Source organism: Ricinus communis, chromosome 6 (assembly GCF_019578655.1).
Source record: "Ricinus communis isolate WT05 ecotype wild-type chromosome 6, ASM1957865v1, whole genome shotgun sequence".
NCBI classification, from domain to species: domain Eukaryota; kingdom Viridiplantae; phylum Streptophyta; class Magnoliopsida; order Malpighiales; family Euphorbiaceae; genus Ricinus; species Ricinus communis.
The window spans coordinates 15,264,055-15,286,404 of NC_063261.1; the positions used below are offsets into that span (position 1 = coordinate 15,264,055).

Here is a 22,350-nt window from a genome sequence, read left to right on the forward strand (position 1 = left end):
TTTCTTTTCTTCCATTTTTCATTTTTTTTTCTATATCTTTTTTCTCCTCTCACTTTTTTCTTCTACTTTTTTTCTTTGATATTTCTCCTTCAAAATTCTTTATTCTCCTTTTCTTCTATTCTTTCTTTCTTATTTTTTATTATTTTTTCTTTTTTTCCTTTATTTTTTTTTTATAGTTTCTCTCTTCATTTAGTTTTTTTTTTCATTTATTTATTTATTTTCTTTTCATTCACTATTATTTTGATTTTGTTCCTATTTAATTAATTTTTTCTTCTCTCATTTATCTATTCTTCATTTTTTTCTCTTTTTTATTTTCTTTCATATTATTATTATTATTATTATTATATAATAATTATTATTATTATAAATTAATTGGACATTAAAATTCAAAATACCATTATAAATTAAGTAGACATTAAAATAAAAGTTATACAAAGAATTAAATGTATAATATTCTTAAACATTTTTAAAAAGTAAATTAGATTTTATCAACGGATTTAAAAAATAAAAAGTTTATTGTTAATTTAGCGCTGGATTAATATATTGTCGCTAAATTTTAACTCCAAATTTCACTCGTAGCTATGAATCTTCCGTAGTTAATTAGTAGCTAAATTTAGCAATAAATAATTATTTTAACGTAAAAAAAATATCGACAAATGAAATAGCTTATGAATGAAATCTAGTCACTATTTTGGGTTAGTAATGGAATACTTATGGATATTTTCTTTCGTAGTGCTTGCAATTTTAGCTTCAATCTCACTCCAACTTTGCCTCAAACAAAATGCAGTGTCTCTTGGCTATAAGTTGCCTCTTGGATGAACCACCAACCAAGGAAAATTCTGCACACATTTTGTTTACACTAGTATTCCTATTTAGTTCAGTTTCTATAATACTAATTCTAGTTATTTTGTAATATCCACAATTTTAATTCAAGTATCGCCTTTTCCAATTATTTATTTGTAAGTTGCTGCCACTAAAAATTGATATTTTCACTTGATACTACCAAATAATTTCAAACTCTAAAAAGAAAATATGAAAAAAAGAAAAGAATTCGTCAAGTTAAGAACGTTCAGTTTAATTTTTCTTTTACAGTCTTCAATACTTAAAGGGATTTAAGAATGAAATATAAAAATATATCATTCGACTTTTATTTTATGCTTTGATTGTCCATTTAAATGCATAGATTCTAACAGAAGTGTAAAGAAACCAAATCAGACATATGACTTCACATGATATGTTTGGTTCAATAAATTAATGCAGTTAGTAGTTGAGGGCTGATAGCTGGTAGCTGATGACTGATAAGTTAAACTGTTTGGTAGAATCTTAGTAGCGGTTGCTGTTAGTATGTCAAATGACAATTAAATATATAATTTATTATTAAATATGTTTTATTATATTATATTATATTTTAATAATATAAATTAATAAAAATAATTTATAATTACTAAAAAATTTATAGTTAATTTTTTTAACTCAATTGTATTTACTATTAAAAATATTTATAAAAGTTATTTTAAAAGTAGAAATTTAAATTGAATTCTATTAATAACAATTTCTAATTTCAACTACCATAATTTTAAATATTATAATTACTTAACTATTAAAAATAATTTTAAAATAATAATTATTTGTTTGAAAGTATAAAAATTTAATTATATGATATGAATTTAAAATAAGTTATTGTTAATAAATTTTAATAAGGATTAAATCAGTTATCAACTGTTGTTTCTTAAGTATTTACCAAACGCTTTAATATAGAAATATCTATCAGCTGCATCAAACCTTTAAACCAAACACTCTCATGATATTAGAAATTAAGGTCTTGGCTAGTACAATATGCAAAACCTTACAAGATAAATAGTAATTACTTCTAAAATATATTAATATTTAAATAATATTAGAAAATATGAAAAAGTAAGAGAAAAGTATAAAAGCACTTATATAATAATCTTTTTGTATGTGTTTTATTTAGACATGTCAAAGTATGTGGTAATAATTTGTTAGTAAAAATATATTTATATTATTTAATTTATGTTTCATAAAAAAATTTATTATTTTTTATGAGTTTTTATTATTATATTGCTAGTATTTAATAATGTGATTATATAGCTGAATAATTTTAATTGTTATTATTTGATTGTTAAATTATTCAGTTTTAAATTTATAATTTTAAACACAATTAAAATAATAGAAAATAATTAATTAGAATAAAAATAAATAAAAACTGTAAATTCACGTGTTATAATCACATATTATTATTACACAATCACTATAAATTTATTATTTCTCTGTAATAATTTCACATAATAGTTTAGCATATATTATATGTCACTCAATATTGAATGACACGTAAGGTTAAAACTTTTTATTAAGAAATTTGGAAAATGCTTCAGCTTGCAGAAGGTGGAGTTATAGAATTTTAGGTCATTGATGTCTGTCCAAAAATATTTATTATTATATTATAGTTTTTCAAGATAAATCTGAACTCAAAGATTTATATATTTTAGAGACGCAAACCATCACGTTTTAATATGATATCCTGACCCTTAATTTCCAATTTTGAAATATTTTTTTTTTAAATGTAATAATTAAATTGGCATTTAAAATGTGCTAACTATGTTTTCTATTAAATTAAAAAAAAAAAAAATGAAAAGTTTCCGGGAGCTAAAGGACAACAATTTACTAACTGAAGACGCCGTAATGGTGTCCTAAAAAATTGACAAAAATAAACGATTGTGCTTATCAACTCAAAATGTGGTACTGTTATGGCCACCTTTTGAATGCAAGTTGGCTAACCCATCATTCTTTTCTAAATTAACCAACTAAAAGATTATTTTCTATTTTTATATCTATTTTGCATAATTATTGAAATAAACTATTTTCAGAAAATAAATCAAAAGAGTTCTTAAGAGAAAAACTTTTTCTTTTATGTTTCTCTTTTTAACTGTTGGCTTACTACTGTAAAATAAGATGATAAAAATATTATATTTTATTGTTTTATTTAAAAAAATAATAATAATAACTAATCAGATAAATATTGGTAATAAATAAATTTAAATATTTTATTTAACAACTGGTAAATATTCGCTCATAATTAGTAGTTAGTAATTGATAAATCTAACAGTTTTGATAAATTTTTTATTAATTGTTGTTATTAATATATTAAATAACTACTAAAAGTATAATCTATTTTCAAATTAAATAAATTATATTACACTATTTTAAAATAATAATATGAATTATAAAAAATAAATTATATGAGATTAATTTAATACTAATTATTATTAATAATTAATAAATTTTTATGAGAATGATGTTATCTAAATAAAAAAATTAAACTAGTTATCAGTTAATAAAAAAAATTTAAAATATAATTATGACTAAATCAGTATCAGCTACTAATTCTTAAATCTTACTAAACTATTTAATATTTACTATTCAACAACTGCAACCAATGTAAAATCTTTAAACTATACACCTCCTGAGCCTTAAGCTAATTTTATAAATTTGAGAGGAGAGTCAAATGTGATAAAATTGGAAAAAATTAAGTTCAAAATCCCTAATTATAAAGAACAATACATAAAAGGAGTTTCTACAAATGTGTAAATGCAACTGGCCAAATATATTTATATTTTCATTTTACAAAACTAAAAATAAGAATTTTAAAAAAATGAAACCTTATTTTCTTGATAATTTACCCCTTAAAATTATGAAGTGATGACCTGTCTTCAATTCTCTTTCGCTTTCGTCAAAATCTTGCCACAATGGCACCAAGATGATTACATGATGATGACATCTCTCTGTTCTTTGGTTATATACTAAACTATGTGTAGAGTCAGAAAATTTCAAATTTCATTCCCCTTCAGAAACACATGGACAACCTCTATTTAAGATCAGGACATGTGCAAGAGAAAGACAAAGACAGGTTTCAAGTTTCGACTACATGTTACCGGAAGGTGTTGTTTCTACCATTCTTTCCTTCACTTCTCCTGTAGACGGATGCAGATCATCGGTGGTATCAACCTCCTTCCGATCAGCCATGGAGTCTGATGCTGTTTGGGAGAGATTTCTGCCATCAGATTATCATGAAATCCTTTCAAGACTGCTCACTCCCTTCACATTCTCTTCAAAGAAAGAGCTTTTTCTTCGTCTCTGCAATCCACTTCTAATTGATAGCGGTAAAAAGGTAAGACCCTGTGTTTGGACCAAAAGAATTAGAGTAGTTCTTCAATGTGAAATAACTATTTTCAGATTTAGTTCAAATTCGAGCAAATAATAATTATTACATTGAATAGTTATTTCATGGAGAGTATTGTTGCAATGATGTATGTGTAGTCTATTTATAGTGGGTGATGGTTCAAAGTTGCTTCCCCTTACACGTCAATGGAATTCTTCATCTCCTACAGCTTGGATTGACAAATTTAACTAAGAACATCATTACAAATATATATAAAAAAATAACTGCAAATAGAAAAAAAAACTAACTGGATTGTAATTTATAGCTTTGCTAAGTAATTTCTGTTTTCTCTGCCACAGAGCTTCAAGTTGGAGAAATCATCTGGCAAAAAATCCTATATATTGTCTGCACGAGAGCTTTTCATCGCATGGAGTGATGTTCCAACATACTGGTGTTGGATACCTACAACTGAATCAAGGTGATCTTCCCCCTTCTATTTCTCCCTATCTTCCTTGCAATAGATTGTAGTAAGATAGTATAGAACACAACTAGCTGCCTAAAATTCCAAAGAAAAGTTGTGAACCTGAACAATAATAAGCACACATATTTATGGTTCATCTTCTATTCAGATTTTCAGAGGTGGCTGTGCTCAGAATGACCAGTTGGTTAGAAATCCGAGGGAAAATCAGAACTCAAATGCTATCACCAAACACAAAATATGGAGCTTATCTCATAATGAAAATCTCAGATCGTGCATATGGGCTTGATTCAATGCCCTCAGAAATATCAGTTGAGGTGGGGAACCAAGTATCATCCAGCATAACTCATCTAAGAAGCAAACCCGACAAGAGACGGCCATCATCATGCCTAGATGATACACATTATGTGCAGATGCCACAAAAACGGTTCAAAGATGCACATGGTCCAATGCCAAAACAAAGGAATGATGCGTGGGATGAAATTGAGCTGGGGGAGTTTTGCAGTGGTGGATTTGATGAGGAAGTGAAGATGAGTTTGATAGAGGTGAAGGGTTGTCAACTAAAAGGAGGCCTAGTAATTGAAGGCATTGAAGTAAGACCCAAATAGTAATGGAGTTTGTACATCAAAATGCATGTCTGTTTGAATAGTTCAGAGTAATCACAACACACACGGAGAAAATACACAGAAATTTTAGCATTATGCCATTACATTTGAGCATAATTCATATTTTCTTTTCTCTTTTTGATAAACACAGTGCAAGTGATTTTATGGTAGCTCCAAAGTGGATTTTCAAAACTCAACATTATGCATACAGATGAAGCATCCAAGCATCATATTTTAAATGATAAATGTGACCACCCTGAATTAACCAACATGAATGTATGTTTTAAGTTCATCGAGTTGACGAAATGGGCAAAACCTTGTTTTGATATGCCAAAAAGAAGTTACACATCAGCAATCATTATGCATCAAACTGAACTTCTAAGATTGGGTCCTTACAAATGAGAAAGATACCGCAAAACTTATTACAAATCCCAAAAAAAATCACCCGAAACATATTCTCATTTACATGTAAAATCACAACCAACAAACAATTATTATTTGATTTATTCAACAACGCAACTTTATTCTTGTAGAAGGCAGACTAAATTAGTAACTTATTCACAAACCTTTTGTCTAGTCTTTTTCCGGGCAAGACACATCAGTCCTTTTAGTCTAACATCTTAATCCACTCAAACTAACACTCAAGCTAAAAAGAATCAAGATTAAAATACATTCAGATCTTAAACCAGAGAGAGAGAGGAACCAATGGATCTTACTTCCCATTGAGCCTTTCTATGACAGTTATAAGACCTTGTGTACCAAGATGCCCATCACCATTCCCCACCATCCCAGCAAACAACTGCTTACACAAAGCAGCCCCAAGCAAAACTGGCACACTCCCATCCTCACTCTCTTCCACAACATCCACAGCCATACCCATATCCTTCACCATGTATTCAGCAAATCCACCTGGCCTAAAGTCTCTCCCTATCATTCTCTCCCCAAATAACTCCATCACCATTGATCCTGCTGCACCTCCCCTCACTGAATCCATCCATTGCTTCACATCCAACCCTACTTTCTCCGCGAACACTAACCCTTCACTTAACCCTAATAAATTAGCCCCAACAACAATCTGATTAGCTATTTTGCAACTCTGTCCACGCCCAGGTGGACCCATATAAGTAACTTTACCTAGAACCTCAAAAATGGGTAATAACCAATTAATAACAATCTCATCACCACCACCAAATATAGCTAACTTACCATCTCTAGCACCAATATCACCACCGGAAACTGGAGAATCAACAGCCCAACAACCTTTTTCACGTGCAGATGCAAATATTTCCCGTGCAAGAGCAGGATGACTACTGGTAAAATCAATTATAACACCACCGTGATGTAGTCCATCAAGAATGCTCTTGCCTTGGTTCTCTAAGACAATTGATCGAACATCTGATGGATGTCCAACCATAGTACAGACAATATCACTATTTTTGGCGACTTCAAGTGGAGAAGAAGCGAGGATTGCGCCTTTGGACTGCAATTTAAGGGCTTTGGATGGAGTACGGGAGTAGATGGTGAGAGAGTAGCCTGCGGAGAGAAGGCGAGAGGCCATAGCAGCGCCCATTACGCCTATGCCAATCCAGCCTATACGTGTTTTGGTGGGTGATGTGGGTTCTGGGTAGGGAGTATTCATTGATGAATCTGAAATTAACAATTTTGGTTTATGCGAAGCTAAAGATGAAGTTGGAGGTAGAGAGGGCGACAGAGGCTGTCACTTGTCACTTGTCACTTGTTATTACGTAAAAGCGAGAAAAACTGACGCTAGTTTTTGATGAACCGAAGTGCCTTGGGCCAATACATGTATACTGACCTGCGGAGGCCATATTTTACACATTTAAGAGATGCTTTTTGATTTGGGTTATTTACAGAAATACTCTCTTCTTCTTCTTTTTCCAGTATTTTTTTTTACATTTTTATCACACAATTTTTTTTATAAAAATAGCTCTTTTGAATATATAAATCACATGGCTAGTGACTATATTGACTTTGCAATTTTATCTTTTCACTGTATTAATTATATCACATCAACCTTTAATATTTAATAAACTAATTAAATCCAACTCATTATTATAGTCTAATGACTAATATGTAATTAGAACAAGCTATTAAATAATTAAATGAACAATTTACTTACTCTTTTATATTATTATTTTTTTAATATTTTATTTTTTAACAACTTCACATTAATAATTTTTTATTTTTTTAATTATAAAGTTGTACTTTTTTTTCAAAGGAATACTATCCTAACTGATGCATTAAAATTGAAGTTAACTTTAGTTTGCAAAAGCAAAAGCGTAGAAAAAAAAAAAGGTTGAAAACGCACAAATATAATAAAGTAAAATAAGTGGTATTTTTGTAATTATTCTTTTAAAAAAAGCGTGGGCGTAATTTCCTCTTTATTTTATACTTTCACCGTATTGCCTTTTAATGACTTGTGATTGTGAGTTTGTTGTTGAACTTATAACTATTCTCAATCTTTTTTTAAGTCAGATAAAAAATAATTAGTGGTTGGCTTAAAAAATATAGTGGTTGTATAAATAAGTTTATTTAACAATGATGTTTTTATATGTTAACTTTGTGGAGCTTAATGATATTCTGAATATTTAACTTCTCTTTTTATTACTTTAATAGTCATATCATTTCTTTTTTATTTTCTTTTTAATATAATATTGTTTTAAATATAAAATATACTAATCTACTTCAATGTGACTATGTTTAGTATTTTGATAATATTTTTATGACTATTTAGATAACGAGTTAATTAAAATTTTATGAATATTTGATAAAATTAGTAAATATTTATCTAAATACTACGAGTATAATTCTATCTATTTAGTTAAAAAATTATTATTTACCTAAGCTTACATTATGTAGCTGCCTTTTGAAATCAGACTTTTGAAAGAAATTAGGTAACTATATTCTTCAAGAGTAGAAATAACAAAAACATAATAATTTAAATTTCAAAACTAGATATCTTAGAGAAATTTTAAATTGGCCCTTCATCTTTCTTTTCTTCCAACAACCAAAAAAATAGTCTCATTCTTCATTACTTGTCTAAGAAGTTGACAATGTCAAATGAAGACTCCCTCATTCATCGTGTATACAAACAAAAGAGTTAAAGAAAATGTTGGACCTGGTGTCTAATATCTACTTCGACGATTAAGTTAGTTTGTAATTCAAGAAAAATAGAGCGTAAAGTATAAGACTTGAAGTATTTGTGTATTAAAATTATCCTCCAATTTATATGTGGATGTTCCTTTTATATAGGTTTAGTATTCTTGTTCCTCAAAGAAGAAAAAGTATCCTTTATTCTCCAAAATGAATCCTGATATATCTTGAAATTATTTTTGAAACTAAATTGGTCCTTACACAGACTGAACTGAAACCCTATAAGGATTTTGATTCATAATCGTTGCTTTATTTCCATTGTCATCAGTAGCCCTTCAGTTTGGTTTGACGGGATATTAATGTCTTGGTAGTTATAGAACTAAATAAAATAAATAATGATGCACTAAAACTTATAAGTAACTGAATTGAAATAATATTCTCTTGGAGTAATCATTGGATTTGATGATCATACAACTAAACTGAGAGCATAAAATCTTAGGTATTATTTGATAACATTGAAAAAAAGTTGTATAGACTTTGATATTGCTGTTACAAATGCTTAGGAGCTTGTCAACTTAGAAAAAGAAAATGGCTAATAAGGCAATTACTAAATATGAGGCTTGTCAAGTCGAGTTGAATGTTTTGAGGTAACAACTTGAATATGATATGGAAGTTCTAAGAGCTTCCAGGAGGAAATGTGTCGAGCTTAAGGAGTAAGTTCTGGCAAATAAGAAGAAGCAACAATGTTTCTGCTTAAGCATTGTAAAAAAATTTGAATGAAATTCGCACAACTCTTCTATCCTTTTCTCTCGAGTTGGATTTGAATTTCTTTTGAAATCATATTATTCAGGATATTGAGAAAGCTGTTATGAAAGAACTTGGATTTGTGGGTTTGGTTTCGCCTGTTTCAGTGGAGGAACTTTCTGATGAGAAGGAGATTTCTTCTACTTCTGCATTGCTTCATAATTCAATTACTTCTATGAATGAATAGACTGGGGGAGATGATCTTGCTTCGAAAAATATAAATTGATCATTCTAGTGTTTGATTGGTTTTTTTTGTATGGTTCATTTTTTATTCCTCATTATGAACTTAGATGTATGAACCGAATCACTTGTCTCCTTTTTTTTTTCTCTTTCTCTCTCTGGATAAGTATTGTAGCTTTAGTTTTTATCTCTCGTTTTTTGTAATGTGGATCTATTGAATCATACATTGCTTGTGTTTTCCTTTACGAGGGTTTCTATCACGTTCCTCTTATGGAACTATTTTTCTTTCAAGTGTTCTTTTGGTGGAGCAGTTTTACTTGAGAGACCTCTTCTATTGGTTCCTCTGGCAAAATATTCTTACTTAGAGACTTTATTATTGATTTTCTTGGTTAAACAGCCTCACTTAGAGATTTCGTTGTCGATTCCTTTGGTGAAACCATCTTTATTGGTCCTGGTGATGGAATAGTCTCTCATAGAGACTTATTATTAATTCCTCTAGCGGAACAGTCTCACTTAGAGACTTTGTTATCAGTTCATCTGGTGGAACAATCTTTATTAGTTCATGTGGTGGAATAATCTCTCATAGAGACTTTATTGTTGGCTAATTCTAGAGTCCAAATGTGCAATGCCTTCCTTGATAGCCAGATAGATCAGTCTCGCAACAGGCTTAGACATCGCTCATAAATTTATATTAGTAAAGCTTATTTCAACATTACAGTCACTCTATAATATTACTTGTAGAACTATAATCGATTTACATTTAGAACACTAAAACTAAATATTAAAGATTGAAGTAAACATTAAATAAAATATATTTGTATAAGTAACTATAGCTCTTGCTTAAATTCAAATAAATAACCAGCTAGTTATCAATACGAAATTCTTTAAATAATTTTTTATTTTCATACAATGATACTTTAAAAGAAATTATAATTAATACACTAATTTTCAATGTGGGAACAATGAAGAACAATGAAAACCGAGTCCTGTAGGAGTTCAGTTCAGCCATAACATTGGGAATATACTCGAATAAGAAGTGGTTTTCTTGTATGTCTCGGAATGAGAATATGAGGCTTATATAAAGGATCTTCCATAGGTAAGGGACAAAAGTAAACTCATAATCTTTTATTCCTCTTGAGACATGGTTTGATACTAACTTGACCGTCAGAGCAGATATTGGACATAAGGTCTGATATTCTCTATAACACTTTTGTTTGTTTACAAGAGGAATGGGAGAACCTTTGTTTAACACCATCAATTTCTTAGGCAAGTCATCAAAGGCCTGGAGTTTGTATTCAGTTTCTTTCTTAAGGCAATTTACGGATTGAAACAATCTCCAAGAGCATGGTATGCCAAGCTAAGCTATTTTTTTTTAAAGATTAATTTCAGCAAGTGTGCGTCTGATTCTTCTATGTTTGTCAAACACACTCACACCTGCACTATCATTATCCCTGTATATGTGGATAATATTATTGTAACAGGTAACAACAATGAGGAAATTGAAGAAGTAAACAAAGAAACTAAAGAGGAAATTTGATATCAAAGATCTTAGCCAATTATCCTACTTTCTCGGGATAGAAATAGCCAAATCTCATAAAGGGCTTTTCTTGTCCCAAAGAAAGTATGTTCTAGACTTATTATAAAAACCGAAAAAATAGGTGCCAAGCCCATAAACACCCCTATGGAGACTAAAACTAAACTCAACTTAGAAGATGGTGAACCCCTAAATGACATAGGTCACTACCAACATCTAGTGGGAAAATTGATTTATTTAACTGTCACCAGACCTAATATTAGTTTCGCTGTAAGTATGGTTAGCCAATTTATGCATGCACCCCGTACTTTCCATTTAGATGCAATCGACAGAATACTAAGATATCTCAAAGGCACCCCGGGTCAAGGTATTTGGATGAAAAATAATGGCATTGCTAACACTATTGTTGCTTTCTCTGATGCAGATTGGGCAGGAAGCTGTGACAGAAAGTCAACCTCAGCATTAGCCAAGGAGACAAGCAATTTCGCATGGAAATCAGCACAACCGGAACAATTCAACATGCCAATCTTGTACGCCTACGGGGGTTCTGCTCAGAAGGCACTAAAAAGCTGTTGGTCTATGATTACATGCCAAATGGTTCTCTCGACTCCTTTCTTTTCCAGGGAAATAAATTGATCGTTTTAGACTGGAAAACAAGATACAACATAGCATTGGGAACAGCTAAAGGCTTGGCTTATCTCCATGAGAAATGCTAGCATTGGGAACAGCTAAAGGCTTGGCTTATCTCCATGAGAAATGCAAGGACTGCATTATCCACTGCGACATAAAGCCAGAAAACATCCTGTTAGATGGTGAATTCTGTCCAAAAGTGACAGATTTTGGCCTGGCGAAGCTTTTTACACGGGATTTTAGTAGGGCCTTAACTACAATGAGAGGGACAATAGGTTACCTTGCACCAGAGTGGATTTCAGGGGAAGCCATAACAGCCAAGGCCGACGTTTATAGTTACGGGATGATGCTTTTTGAATTAGTGTCAGGAAGAAGAAATACTGAGAAATCTTATGATACAAGAACGGAATACTTCCCACTTCGAGTGGCTAATTTAATAAACAAAGATGGTGATGTTCTTAGTCGTTTAGACCCTAGATTGGTGGGAAACAGTATTGTAGAAGAGCTGACAAGGGTCTGTAAAGTTGCTTGTTGGTGCATTCAAACGAAATTCAAAGGCCATCAATGAGTCGGGTTGTTTATTTTCTTGAGGGGGTTTTGGACATGGACTTGCCACCCATTCCAAGATTGCTCCAAGATCTTTCCTGGAACTCTGGAGTGGTTAGTTCCTGATCAGGTAGTGCAGTTATTTCAACCGCCCAGTTTCTGTATAAATAAGAAAAAGGGTGCTTTCTAGGTGACTTTTTTTTCCAGCCTTTTTTACATTTTTATCTCACAAAAAAAATTACAAAAGTACGCTCTTTTAAATATATAAATCATATGGCTAATGATTAAATTAACTTTGCAATTTTAATTTTTTACTTTATATAATATAACATCAATCTATAATATTTAATAAAATAATTAAAATCCAACTCATTATTATAGTCTAATAATTAATATGTAACTAGAACAAGCTAATAAATAATTAAATGAACCATTTACTTCCTCTTTTATATTATTATTTTTTGAAAACGTCACATTAGTAACTTTTTACTTTTTTTTAGCTGATTGCTTTTAATTGTGAAGTAATTTCCTTTCAAAAAAATATTATCCTAACTGATGCATTAAAATTGGAACCAACTTTAGTTTGCACTTTACTATAAAGTTGAAAATTTGATCTAATATGAAATGAATTTTGATACTTTTAGATGAAAATGGTGGTATGTGTATATTTAATTTTTCTCTATATGATTTTATAAGTAATACAATTAAAATTTAATAATTTTAAAAAAATTGAAATAACTTTAAATAATTTTTAAAATTATTTTAACTTCCAAATTAATTAAAAATACTTAATTTATTAATATTTTATAATAATATTAGTTTGATGAGAGTGCCTTTAAATGGTTACAAGAGTATTTTTAGTATAAAAAATAAATGAGATTATAATTTAATAAGTGATACTAGGCTTCTCTTAGAAAAGAGAGATTTTCAAGTCCCTTAAGTAATTTTGAAATAGTATAAGTCAAAATATATTATTTTGAATTAAATTTATAAAGACAATAATAATAATATTGACAAAAAGTATATGCACATATCTTAATGCATTATTTTCAATTAATTATAAAATTAGTTATAAAATTTTATAATTCTACTATAGCCACTGATTCACTTTTTTTAAGATACATCTTTTAATATTAAAGATATATTTTTTTGTTTACTATTCACCCAAATAATTTTTCATAGATTTAAAAATCAACCAAATATCAATCATACTCATCTTAAAATGAATAAAAGATCAATGAAAATCAAAAAATTATTATACATTACAAAATAAATTATCATAATATAAGTATTTTTAGCCATGTCTATTTGCTATTTTCATAGTAATCCAACCTCAAAAGTATCCAGAATCAGTCTATGACTTTACTATCATTTTTCTTCTATGATTTTTTTTATATTAGCAAAATAAATAAATAAAACATAATTAAGCATAAAATAAGATAAATTTAAATATTGAAATATACTCTTTTAATAAAAAGAATTAATTTATAATTTTTGGAACCTAATAAATAAGTAAATAATATTTCAAGAAAAAAAATTAAAAACACTTCTTTATATATCTAAAAATTAATAAAATATAAATAAATAAATAAATAAGTATAAATTGGTATAAAAGAATCATGATGGAACCGTAAATATAGCTAAAAACATAGAAGAATTCAAACATATATATATTTATATTCCCAAAATATTTCTTATATAAAATTTAAAAAAGGCTTCTTACAGGAAAACAACTAATCTTCGTAGATTTGAAAATCAACCATACCTATTTTAAAATCAACTAAACATCAACCAAACATTAACAAAAATCATTCAGTTATAAAGAATTTAAAATAAATAGAAATCAACAAAAAAACATTTCAAAAAAATATTTAAAAATGACTAAAGAATAATAAAAAATAACAATCACATCGAACATATATTAGTTACAAGAAGAATATGCATAGTCTATCATTTGTAATAAACTAATTATTTTACTCCACAATATTTTATTCTCTTAACTTTTTATTTGTAGGTACTATAACTTGAATTTTTCAGAAATAAAAAATTAAAAATAATAGAATGCCACATAAAACTATATAAAAATCTTAATAAATATATAATAAAATAAATAAATATATATATATATATATATTAAAAACATAAAATATTTTTTTATTGCTTTGTGATTTTTATTTACATAAAAAATCAAAATATATTCCATTTTTATAAGTCAAGAAACTAATAACAAAAAAAGCAAATGTAAGATCCAATAAAATAAATCTAAAATGGTTAGAAGATTCAAATTATTTTATTCACTCTAAAATTTGAAGCCAAACTAAGTAAAATTATAATGTTTGTTGATATTTTTGTTACCCACTTTTATTTTTAAAATTTAAAATCTTATTTAAAAAACAAACTGAAAAAATAAAAAAATAAAAAAAAAGACTATATTTAAATACTATTATGTTATCTTGTAAGACTAATTAGACATATTTTTTTTGGAATCGATTGATTTCACTTATATTATTGTTTTTTTTATAGATTTAAAGATTTTATAATTCTCTTTAACACTTATTACATATATGCAATTTCAAGACATTTTGAGGAACAAAAGAAGAAAATAATAATAATAATAATAATAAATAATTTAGAGCATTAAATTAAAGCGTAATCCGATATTAGACTTACTCTACAAAAGCAAAAGTAAAAGCGTAAAAAAAAAGTTGAAAACCCACAAATATAATTAAGTAAAATAAGAGGTAATTTTGTAATTATTTCTAAAAAAAAGCATGGGCGTCATTTCCTCTTTACTTTATACTTTCACCATATTGCCTTTTAATGACTTGTGATTGTGATTTTGTTGTTCTACGTATAACTATTCTCAATCTTTTTTTTTTTTAAGTTAGATAAAAAATAATTAGTGGTTGGCTTAAAAAATAGAGTGGTTGTATATATAACTTTATTAACAATGATATCTTTTATATGTTTAACTTTTTTGAACATTTAACTTCTCTTTTTATTACTGTAGTAGTCGTATCATTTCTTTTTTTTTTTTTTTGTTTTCTTTTTAATATAACATTCTTTTAAATATAATATATACCAATCTAGTTTAATGTGACTATTTTTAGTATTTGATGTTTTGAAATTTTGATAATATTTAGATAATGAGTTAATTAAATTTTTTTGAATATTAGATAAGATTAGTAAATATTTATCTAAATATTACGAGTATAATTCTGTCTATTTAGTTAAAATTATGTAGCTGCCTTTTGAAATCAGACTTTTGAAAGAAATTGGGTAACTATATTCTTCAAGAGTAGATTCTTAAAAGTAGAAATAACAAAAATATAATAATTTAAATTTCAAAACTAGACATCTTAGAGAAATTTTAGATTGGCCCTTCATCTTTCCAACAACCAACAAAATAGTCTGATTCTTCATTAATTGTCTAAGAAGTTGACAATGTCAAATGAAGACTCCCTCGTTCATCGTGTATACAAACAAAAGAGTTAAAGAAAATGTTGGACCTGGTGTCTAATATCTACTCCGACGATTAAGTTAGTTTGTAATTCAAGAAAGATAGAGCGTAAAGTATAAGACTTCAAGTATTTGTGTATTAAAATTATCCCCCAATTTACACGTGGATGTTGCTTTTATAAAGGTTTAGTGTTCCTATTCCTCAAAGAAGACAAAGTATCCTTTATTCTCCAAAATGAATCCTGATATATCTTAAAATTATTTTTGAACCTACATTGGTCCTTAAACAGACTGAATTGAACCCTATAAGAATTATGATTCATAATTGTTGGTTTATTTCCACTATCATCAATAGCCCTTCGGTTTGGCTTGACCGTATATTGATGTCCGGTTAGTTATAGAACTAAACAAAATAAATAATGATGCATTACAACTTATAAATAACTAAATTGAAATACTATTCTCTTGGACTAATCATTGGATTTGATGATCGTACAACTGAACTAAGGGCATAAGATCTTTGGTATTATTTGACACAACTGAAAGAAAGTTGTATAGACTTTGATATTGTTGTTACAAATACTTAGGAGCTTGTCAACTTAGGAAAAGAAAATGGCTAATGAGGCAATTGCTAATATGATGCTTGTTAAGCTGAGTTGAATGTCTTAAAGAAACAACTTGAATATGATGTGGAAGTACTAAAAGCTTCCAGGAGGAGATGTGTCAAGCTGGAGGAGTAAGTTCTGGCAAATAAAAAGAAGCAATAATGTTTCTGCTTAAGCATTGTAAAAAAATTTTGAATGAAATTCGCACAGCTCTTCTATCCTTTTCTCTCGAGTTGGATATGAATTTCTTTTGAAATCACATTATTCAGGATATTGAAAAAGTTGTTATGAAAGACTTGGATTTGAGGGTTTGGTTTCGCCTGCTTCACTGGAGGAATTTTTTTATGAGAAGGAGATTTCTTCTACTTCTGCATTGCTTCATGATTCAATAACTTTTATGACTGAATAGATTGAGGGAGATGAGCTTGCTTCGAAAAATATAAATTGATCATTCTAGTGTTTGATTGGTTTTTCTTTTGTATGGTTCATTTTTTGTTCCTTACTATAACCTTAGATGTATGAACCGAATCATTTGCCTCCTTTCTTCTTTTTTTTTTTTACTCTCTTTCTCTCTCTCGATAAGTATTGTAGCTTTAGTTTTTATTTCTTGTTTTTTATAATATGGATTTAATTGAGTCATGCATTGCCTGTATTTTTCTTTATGAGAGTTTCTATTATGTTCCTTTTATGGAACTATTTTTCTTTCAAGTGTTCTTTTAATGGAGCAGTTTTACTTGAGAGACCTTTTCTATTAGTTCCTCTGGTAAAATATTTTTACTTGGAGACTTTATTATTGATTTCTTTGATGAAACAGTCTCACTTAAAGATTTTGTTGTCTGGTGAAACCATTTATTGGTCCTTGTGATGGAATAGTCTCTTATAGAGACTTATTATTAATTCCTCTAATGTAACAGTCTCACTTAGAGACTTTGTTATCGGTTCATTTGGTGGAATAACCTTTATTGATTCATCTGGTGGAACAGTCTCACTTAGACACTTTGTTGTTAGTTCCTTTGGCAGATCAATCTCATTTAGGGACTTTGTTATCGGTTTCTCTGATGAAACAATCCTTACTAGTTCCTCTAATGGAACAATCTTTCATATAGAATTTGTTGTTGGTTCCTCTAGTAGAATATCTCACTTAGAAACTTTATTGTCATTTTTTCTAGCGGAACAATATTTTATAGAGACTTTATGGTATTTATATTTGTGAAAAATAAGAAATTTTAAAATATGAAAAATTAAAATTTTTACAATCAAAATTTCTATGGCTTATCATTTTTGTCATCATATCCACCTCTTTTTTTTGGTCTTGTCACTTCCTTAGTCTCAATCCACCTCTTTCTATTTTTTTTGTTCTTTATAAAATTTCTCGAGGTTGAATCTATTATTCTATTTCTTTCTTTGAATGAAAGCATTCTTCTACAATATATTCATAATTCTCATGGAATACGCAATATTTACTTTTATCTCTCATATCTCCTCTTGCTAAATTTATTTTTTGATAGCGAATATCTTTCTTGTTTTCTTTTATTCACAATAAAATTTTAGAACAAGACCCCTTACTGGAGTATATTTTTCTTCTTCTCTTCGAGTCCTCTCCTTCTTTCAGATGTCTTTGTCTGTATCATCTCTCCATGATGGTTTTTAAAGTACATTCCTTATAGCTTGTATCCATATTGATATTTTGAAATATCTCTAGCACAGGTTCAGACCCACATGCCATATATTGAGGGCTAGAAGGCATTGCCATTCTCATGCAGGCAGTTAAATTTTTAGTTTCTTCATATATAAAAACAGTTTCCCAATAATGAATGGATAAGTGTAAAGTCCTATAGCCAGATAATCCATTGGCCAATTCGAGAGTCCAAAGGTGCAATGCCTTCCTTGATAGCCAGATAGATCAGTTTCGTAACAGGCTTGGACATTGGCCACTCACAAATTTATATTGGTAAAGCTTATTTCAACGTAACAGTCACTCTATAATATTACTTGTAGAACTATAAATGATTTACATATAAAACACTAAAACTAGATATTAAAGATTGAAGTAAACATTAAATAAAATGTATTTGTATAAGTAACTATAGCTCTTGCTTAAATTCAAATAAATAACCTGCTAGTTATCAATATGAAATTCTTTAAATAATTTTTTATTTTCATACGATGATACTTTAAAAGAAATTATAATTAATACACTAATTTTCAATGTGGGAACAATGAAGAACAATGAAAACTGAGTCCTGTAGGAGTTCGGTTTAGCCATAACATTGGGAATATACTCGAATAAGAAGTGGTTTTCTTGTATGTCTCGGAATGAGAATATGAGGCTTATATAAAGGATCTTCCATAGGTAAGGGACAAAAGCAAACTCATAATCTCTTATTCCTCTTGAGACATGGTTTGATACTAACTTGAATGTCGGAGTGGATATTGGACATAAGGTCTGATATTCTCTATAACACTTTTGTTTGTTTACAAGAGGAACGGGAGAACCTTTGTTTAACACCATCAATTTCTTAGGCAAGTCAACGAAGGCCTGGAGTTTGTATTCAGTTTCTTTCTTAATGCTACTTGATACTATTTTTAAGAGATATTTCCAAACTAATGTGAATGGAAATCCAGTTTAATATTCTCTTGATCATCTTGTATTACTTGCTGATCAGAGCACTTGCTATTTTTATTAGATCAGATCAAGATTTAATTTGAAACCAACTACTTTTATGATTAAAAGAATCATTGATTTAGAATAAAAGAAAAGCCGTAAAATTAGCAGTTGAATAAACTCACACTGATAAGATAACAAAATGTATTTTGATGTTATTTGTTGATTAAACTACATTTGGCATGACAGATTCAGTTTAATTATGCCATAATCTGGCTAAAATATCATTATATTCATAGTCAACATCTTTTTTATAATTTAATTTGTTTCTGATATTCAAAACGCGTGGTGTATTTACTTTGATGATGAGAAGCTTCTCTTTGAAAAATGCATATATTATCGTTATCAGCACAGCTTGACCGTTAATGGCATAGCAATTTTGCACTGTTGTTATAAAATGTATATCCCAGGTTCTCATTTTTTGAACATCTTCACTTCATTCTTATGCAACTATGGATAGTAATAACAATCCATGGTTCACACTTTCTATTCTCTATTTGTGTTTACGTCTCATGTCATATCTCTCCCATGGAGCTGACAGAATCTCGGCAAAGCAGCCTCTCTCTGGAAATCAAACTATTGTCTCCGCGAGTGGGATCTTCGTAATGGGTTTTTTCAGGCCTGGTAACTCTCAGAACTACTATGTAGGAATATGGTACAGTGTGTCTAAAGAAACCATAGTTTGGGTGGTAAATAGAGAGAACCCAGTAACTGATATGAATGCTTCAGAGTTAAGAATATCGGATGGTAATTTAGTTCTCTTCAATGAGTTTAAGATTCCTGTCTGGTCGACAAACTTGAGCTCCTCTACCTCAAGTTCTTCTATAGAAGCTGTGCTTCGCGATGAAGGAAATCTTGTTTTGACAGATGGATCTAATTTGTTAGAATCATTATGGCAGAGTTTTGATCATCCAACTGATACAATTCTCCCTGGCGCCAAGCTTGGATTGAACAAAAATACTGGAGAGAGAGCACATCTCAATTCATGGAAAAACAGAGAAGATCCTGCACCAGGCTCTTTCTCTTTCATTCTAGACCCGAATGGAACAAGTCAATTTGTTGTCCTGAACAATTCTAAAAGATATTGGGCTACTGGACCCTGGAACGGAGAAATGTTCATCTTTGCACCTGAAATGAGAATAAATTATATCTTCAACGTAACTTATGTTGACAATGATAATGAAAGCTATTTTTCCTTTTCAGTGTACAATAGTCCTATCATGGCACGAATAGTGATGGATGTTGGAGGGCAACTTCTGCTACATTCATGGTTAGAACCTGCCAAGATATGGAGTTTGTTTTGGTATAGACCGAAATTGCAATGTGAAGCTTATGGCTATTGTGGGGCGTTTGGGGTCTGCACAGAGACACCCAAGAGCTCATGTAATTGTTTGGTAGGATTTGAGCCCAGGCTTGCACACGAATGGAATTTGGAGAATTATTCTAATGGGTGCCAAAGGAACACAAGTCTGCAATGTGGGAATTCTAGCTCTGCTAATGGGAACAGTGACACATTCTTGGAAAATCATTACCAGGTAGTCCCTGATGTTCCCAAGATTGTGCCAGTTGAAAGCGCCCAACGTTGTGAATCAATTTGTTCAGAAAATTGCTCTTGCACTGCTTATGCTTATGGCAATAATGCGTGTTCAATTTGGTTTGGAGATCTCCTGAATCTGCAAATTCCAGTTATTGAAAATGGCGGGCATACTATGTACATCAGGCTTGCTTCTTCAAATATCTCTAAGGCTTACAAAAATAAGGGAAAACTCGTTGGTTATGTTACAGGGTTACTGGTGGCATTAATTGTCGTTGTCATTGTTCTGTTTATAACTTTCAGAAGAAACAAAGCAAATAAAATACGCAAAGCAGAAGAAGGCTTATTGGTCGTTTTCAGCTACAAAGATTTACAAAATGCAACAAAGAACTTCTCAGAGAAACTGGGAGAAGGAAGTTTTGGTTCTGTTTTCAAAGGGAAATTGCACGACTCAAGTGTTGTAGCAGTTAAGAAACTTGGAAGTGTTAGCCAAGGAGACAAGCAATTTCGCATGGAAATCAGCACAACTGGAACAATTCAACATACCAATCTTGTACGCCTACGGGGGTTCTGCTCAGAAGGCACTAAAAAGCTGTTGGTCTACGATTACATGCCAAATGGTTCTCTCGACTCCTTTCTTTTCCAGGGAAATAAATTGATCGTTTTAGACTGGAAAACAAGATACAACATAGCATTGGGAACAGCTAAAGGTTTGGCTTATCTCCATGATAAATGCAAGGACTGCATTATCCACTGCGACATAAAGCCAGAAAACATCCTGTTAGATGGTGAATTCGGTCCAAAAGTGACAGATTTTGGCATGGCAAAGCTTTTTGCACGGGATTTTAGCAGGGTCTTAACTACAATGAGAGGGACAATAGGTTACCTTGCACCAGAGTGGATTTCAGGGGAAGCCATAACAGCCAAGGCCGACGTTTATAGTTACGGGATGATGCTTTTTGAATTAGTGTCAGGAAGAAGAAATACTGAGAAATCTTATGATACAAAAACGGAATACTTCCCACTTCGAGTGGCTAATTTAATAAACAAAGATGGTGATGTTCTTAGTCTTTTAGACCCTAGATTGGAGGGAAACAGTATTGTAGAAGAGCTGACAAGGGTCTGTAAAGTTGCTTGTTGGTGCATTCAAGAAAACGAAATTCAAAGGCCATCAATGAGTCGGGTTACTTATTTTCTTGAGGGGGTTTTGGACATGGAGTTGCCACCAATTCCAAGATTGCTCCAATATCTTTCCTGGAATTCTGGAGTGGTTAGTTCCTGATCAGTTAATGCAGTCATTTCGACCTCCCAGTTCCTACATCAAAAAAATGAAAAAATTATGCTCCCTCAGTTCAAAATCAATAATTTGTTTCATCCGTATCATTTTATGTCTAATGGTGTTCACGTAAGTATTGTAAAGCTGCTTATTCATTCACAATTCTTGTTGTTAATTAACAAGTGTTCCAGATCTTAATGAGTGAGATTATTTTGGGGCTGCTGTTGTTAATCTTCTCTACTTGCGTGTGTTACAGGATACTAACAAATATGGAGTCCAGGCCTCACTTGCTGTTCTGACTTATGAGATGTTCATACTGCCCAATCTTTTTGCACATAACCCACTGATGTGTAAGATTTATATTAATTTTATAATTATTTTATTAATTAATAAATTATTTTTCTACTCAAACGATAATTTAATTCTAAATATTATATTTTTAAATATTAAATTAATAAATAAATAAATTTTTTATCATATAATAACTTCTAATTATAAGAAAATAGCATATAAATTATATTTTGAAATTATATATATTTTTTAAAAATATATTAATAATATGTAATTTAGAAATGGCAAACGGAAGGATCGAGTCAGGTTTGGATAAAATCGTTTCAAATTTCGGATTCGAATGATATTGGATTTTGTTAGTTTTGAATTCGAGTTGGATTGAGTTCAGATCTTTCTAGCCTTATTTTTTTTTCAGATTCAGATCTTTAGAAGAAGAACTAAAGAAATATAAC

At 29.8% G+C, this 22,350-nt stretch overlaps 3 protein-coding genes across 4 annotated transcripts; 2 read left to right on the forward strand and 1 right to left on the reverse strand.

Moving 5' to 3' along the window:
- Positions 1 to 3,603: 3,603 nt before the first annotated feature.
- Positions 3,604 to 7,275, reverse strand: LOC8285176 (probable 3-hydroxyisobutyrate dehydrogenase-like 2, mitochondrial). Of its 2 annotated transcripts, XR_007216408.1 has the most exons (3): positions 5,977 to 7,267; positions 4,287 to 4,406; positions 3,604 to 4,194 (listed from the first exon to the last, which is right to left on the reverse strand). XR_007216408.1 is itself a non-coding variant. In XM_002529235.4 (2 exons), the coding sequence occupies exons 1-2, from the start codon at positions 6,897 to 6,899 to the stop codon at positions 4,116 to 4,118; spliced, it is 1,002 nt and encodes a 333-aa protein (XP_002529281.2). In that variant the 5' UTR covers positions 6,900 to 7,275; the 3' UTR covers positions 3,604 to 4,115. The 2 variants fall into 2 exon arrangements, 1 of the variants encoding a protein (XP_002529281.2); XM_002529235.4 differs by lacking the exon at positions 4,287 to 4,406 and having other exon boundaries at positions 5,977 to 7,275.
- A 4,081-nt stretch (positions 7,276 to 11,356) lies between these two features.
- LOC8285175 (G-type lectin S-receptor-like serine/threonine-protein kinase At2g19130) lies at positions 11,357 to 12,253 on the forward strand. The gene is given in 3 exon segments (XM_002529234.4): positions 11,357 to 11,579; positions 11,627 to 12,064; positions 12,067 to 12,253. Coding segments are annotated over 3 exon segments (765 nt in total). The 5' UTR covers positions 11,357 to 11,380; the 3' UTR covers positions 12,195 to 12,253.
- Positions 12,254 to 19,193: 6,940 nt separating this feature from the next.
- LOC8285174 (G-type lectin S-receptor-like serine/threonine-protein kinase At2g19130) lies at positions 19,194 to 21,746 on the forward strand. Its single transcript, XM_002529233.3, has one exon. The coding sequence runs from the start codon at positions 19,250 to 19,252 to the stop codon at positions 21,611 to 21,613; it is 2,364 nt and encodes a 787-aa protein (XP_002529279.1). The 5' UTR covers positions 19,194 to 19,249; the 3' UTR covers positions 21,614 to 21,746.
- The last annotated feature ends 604 nt before the right edge of the window (positions 21,747 to 22,350 follow it).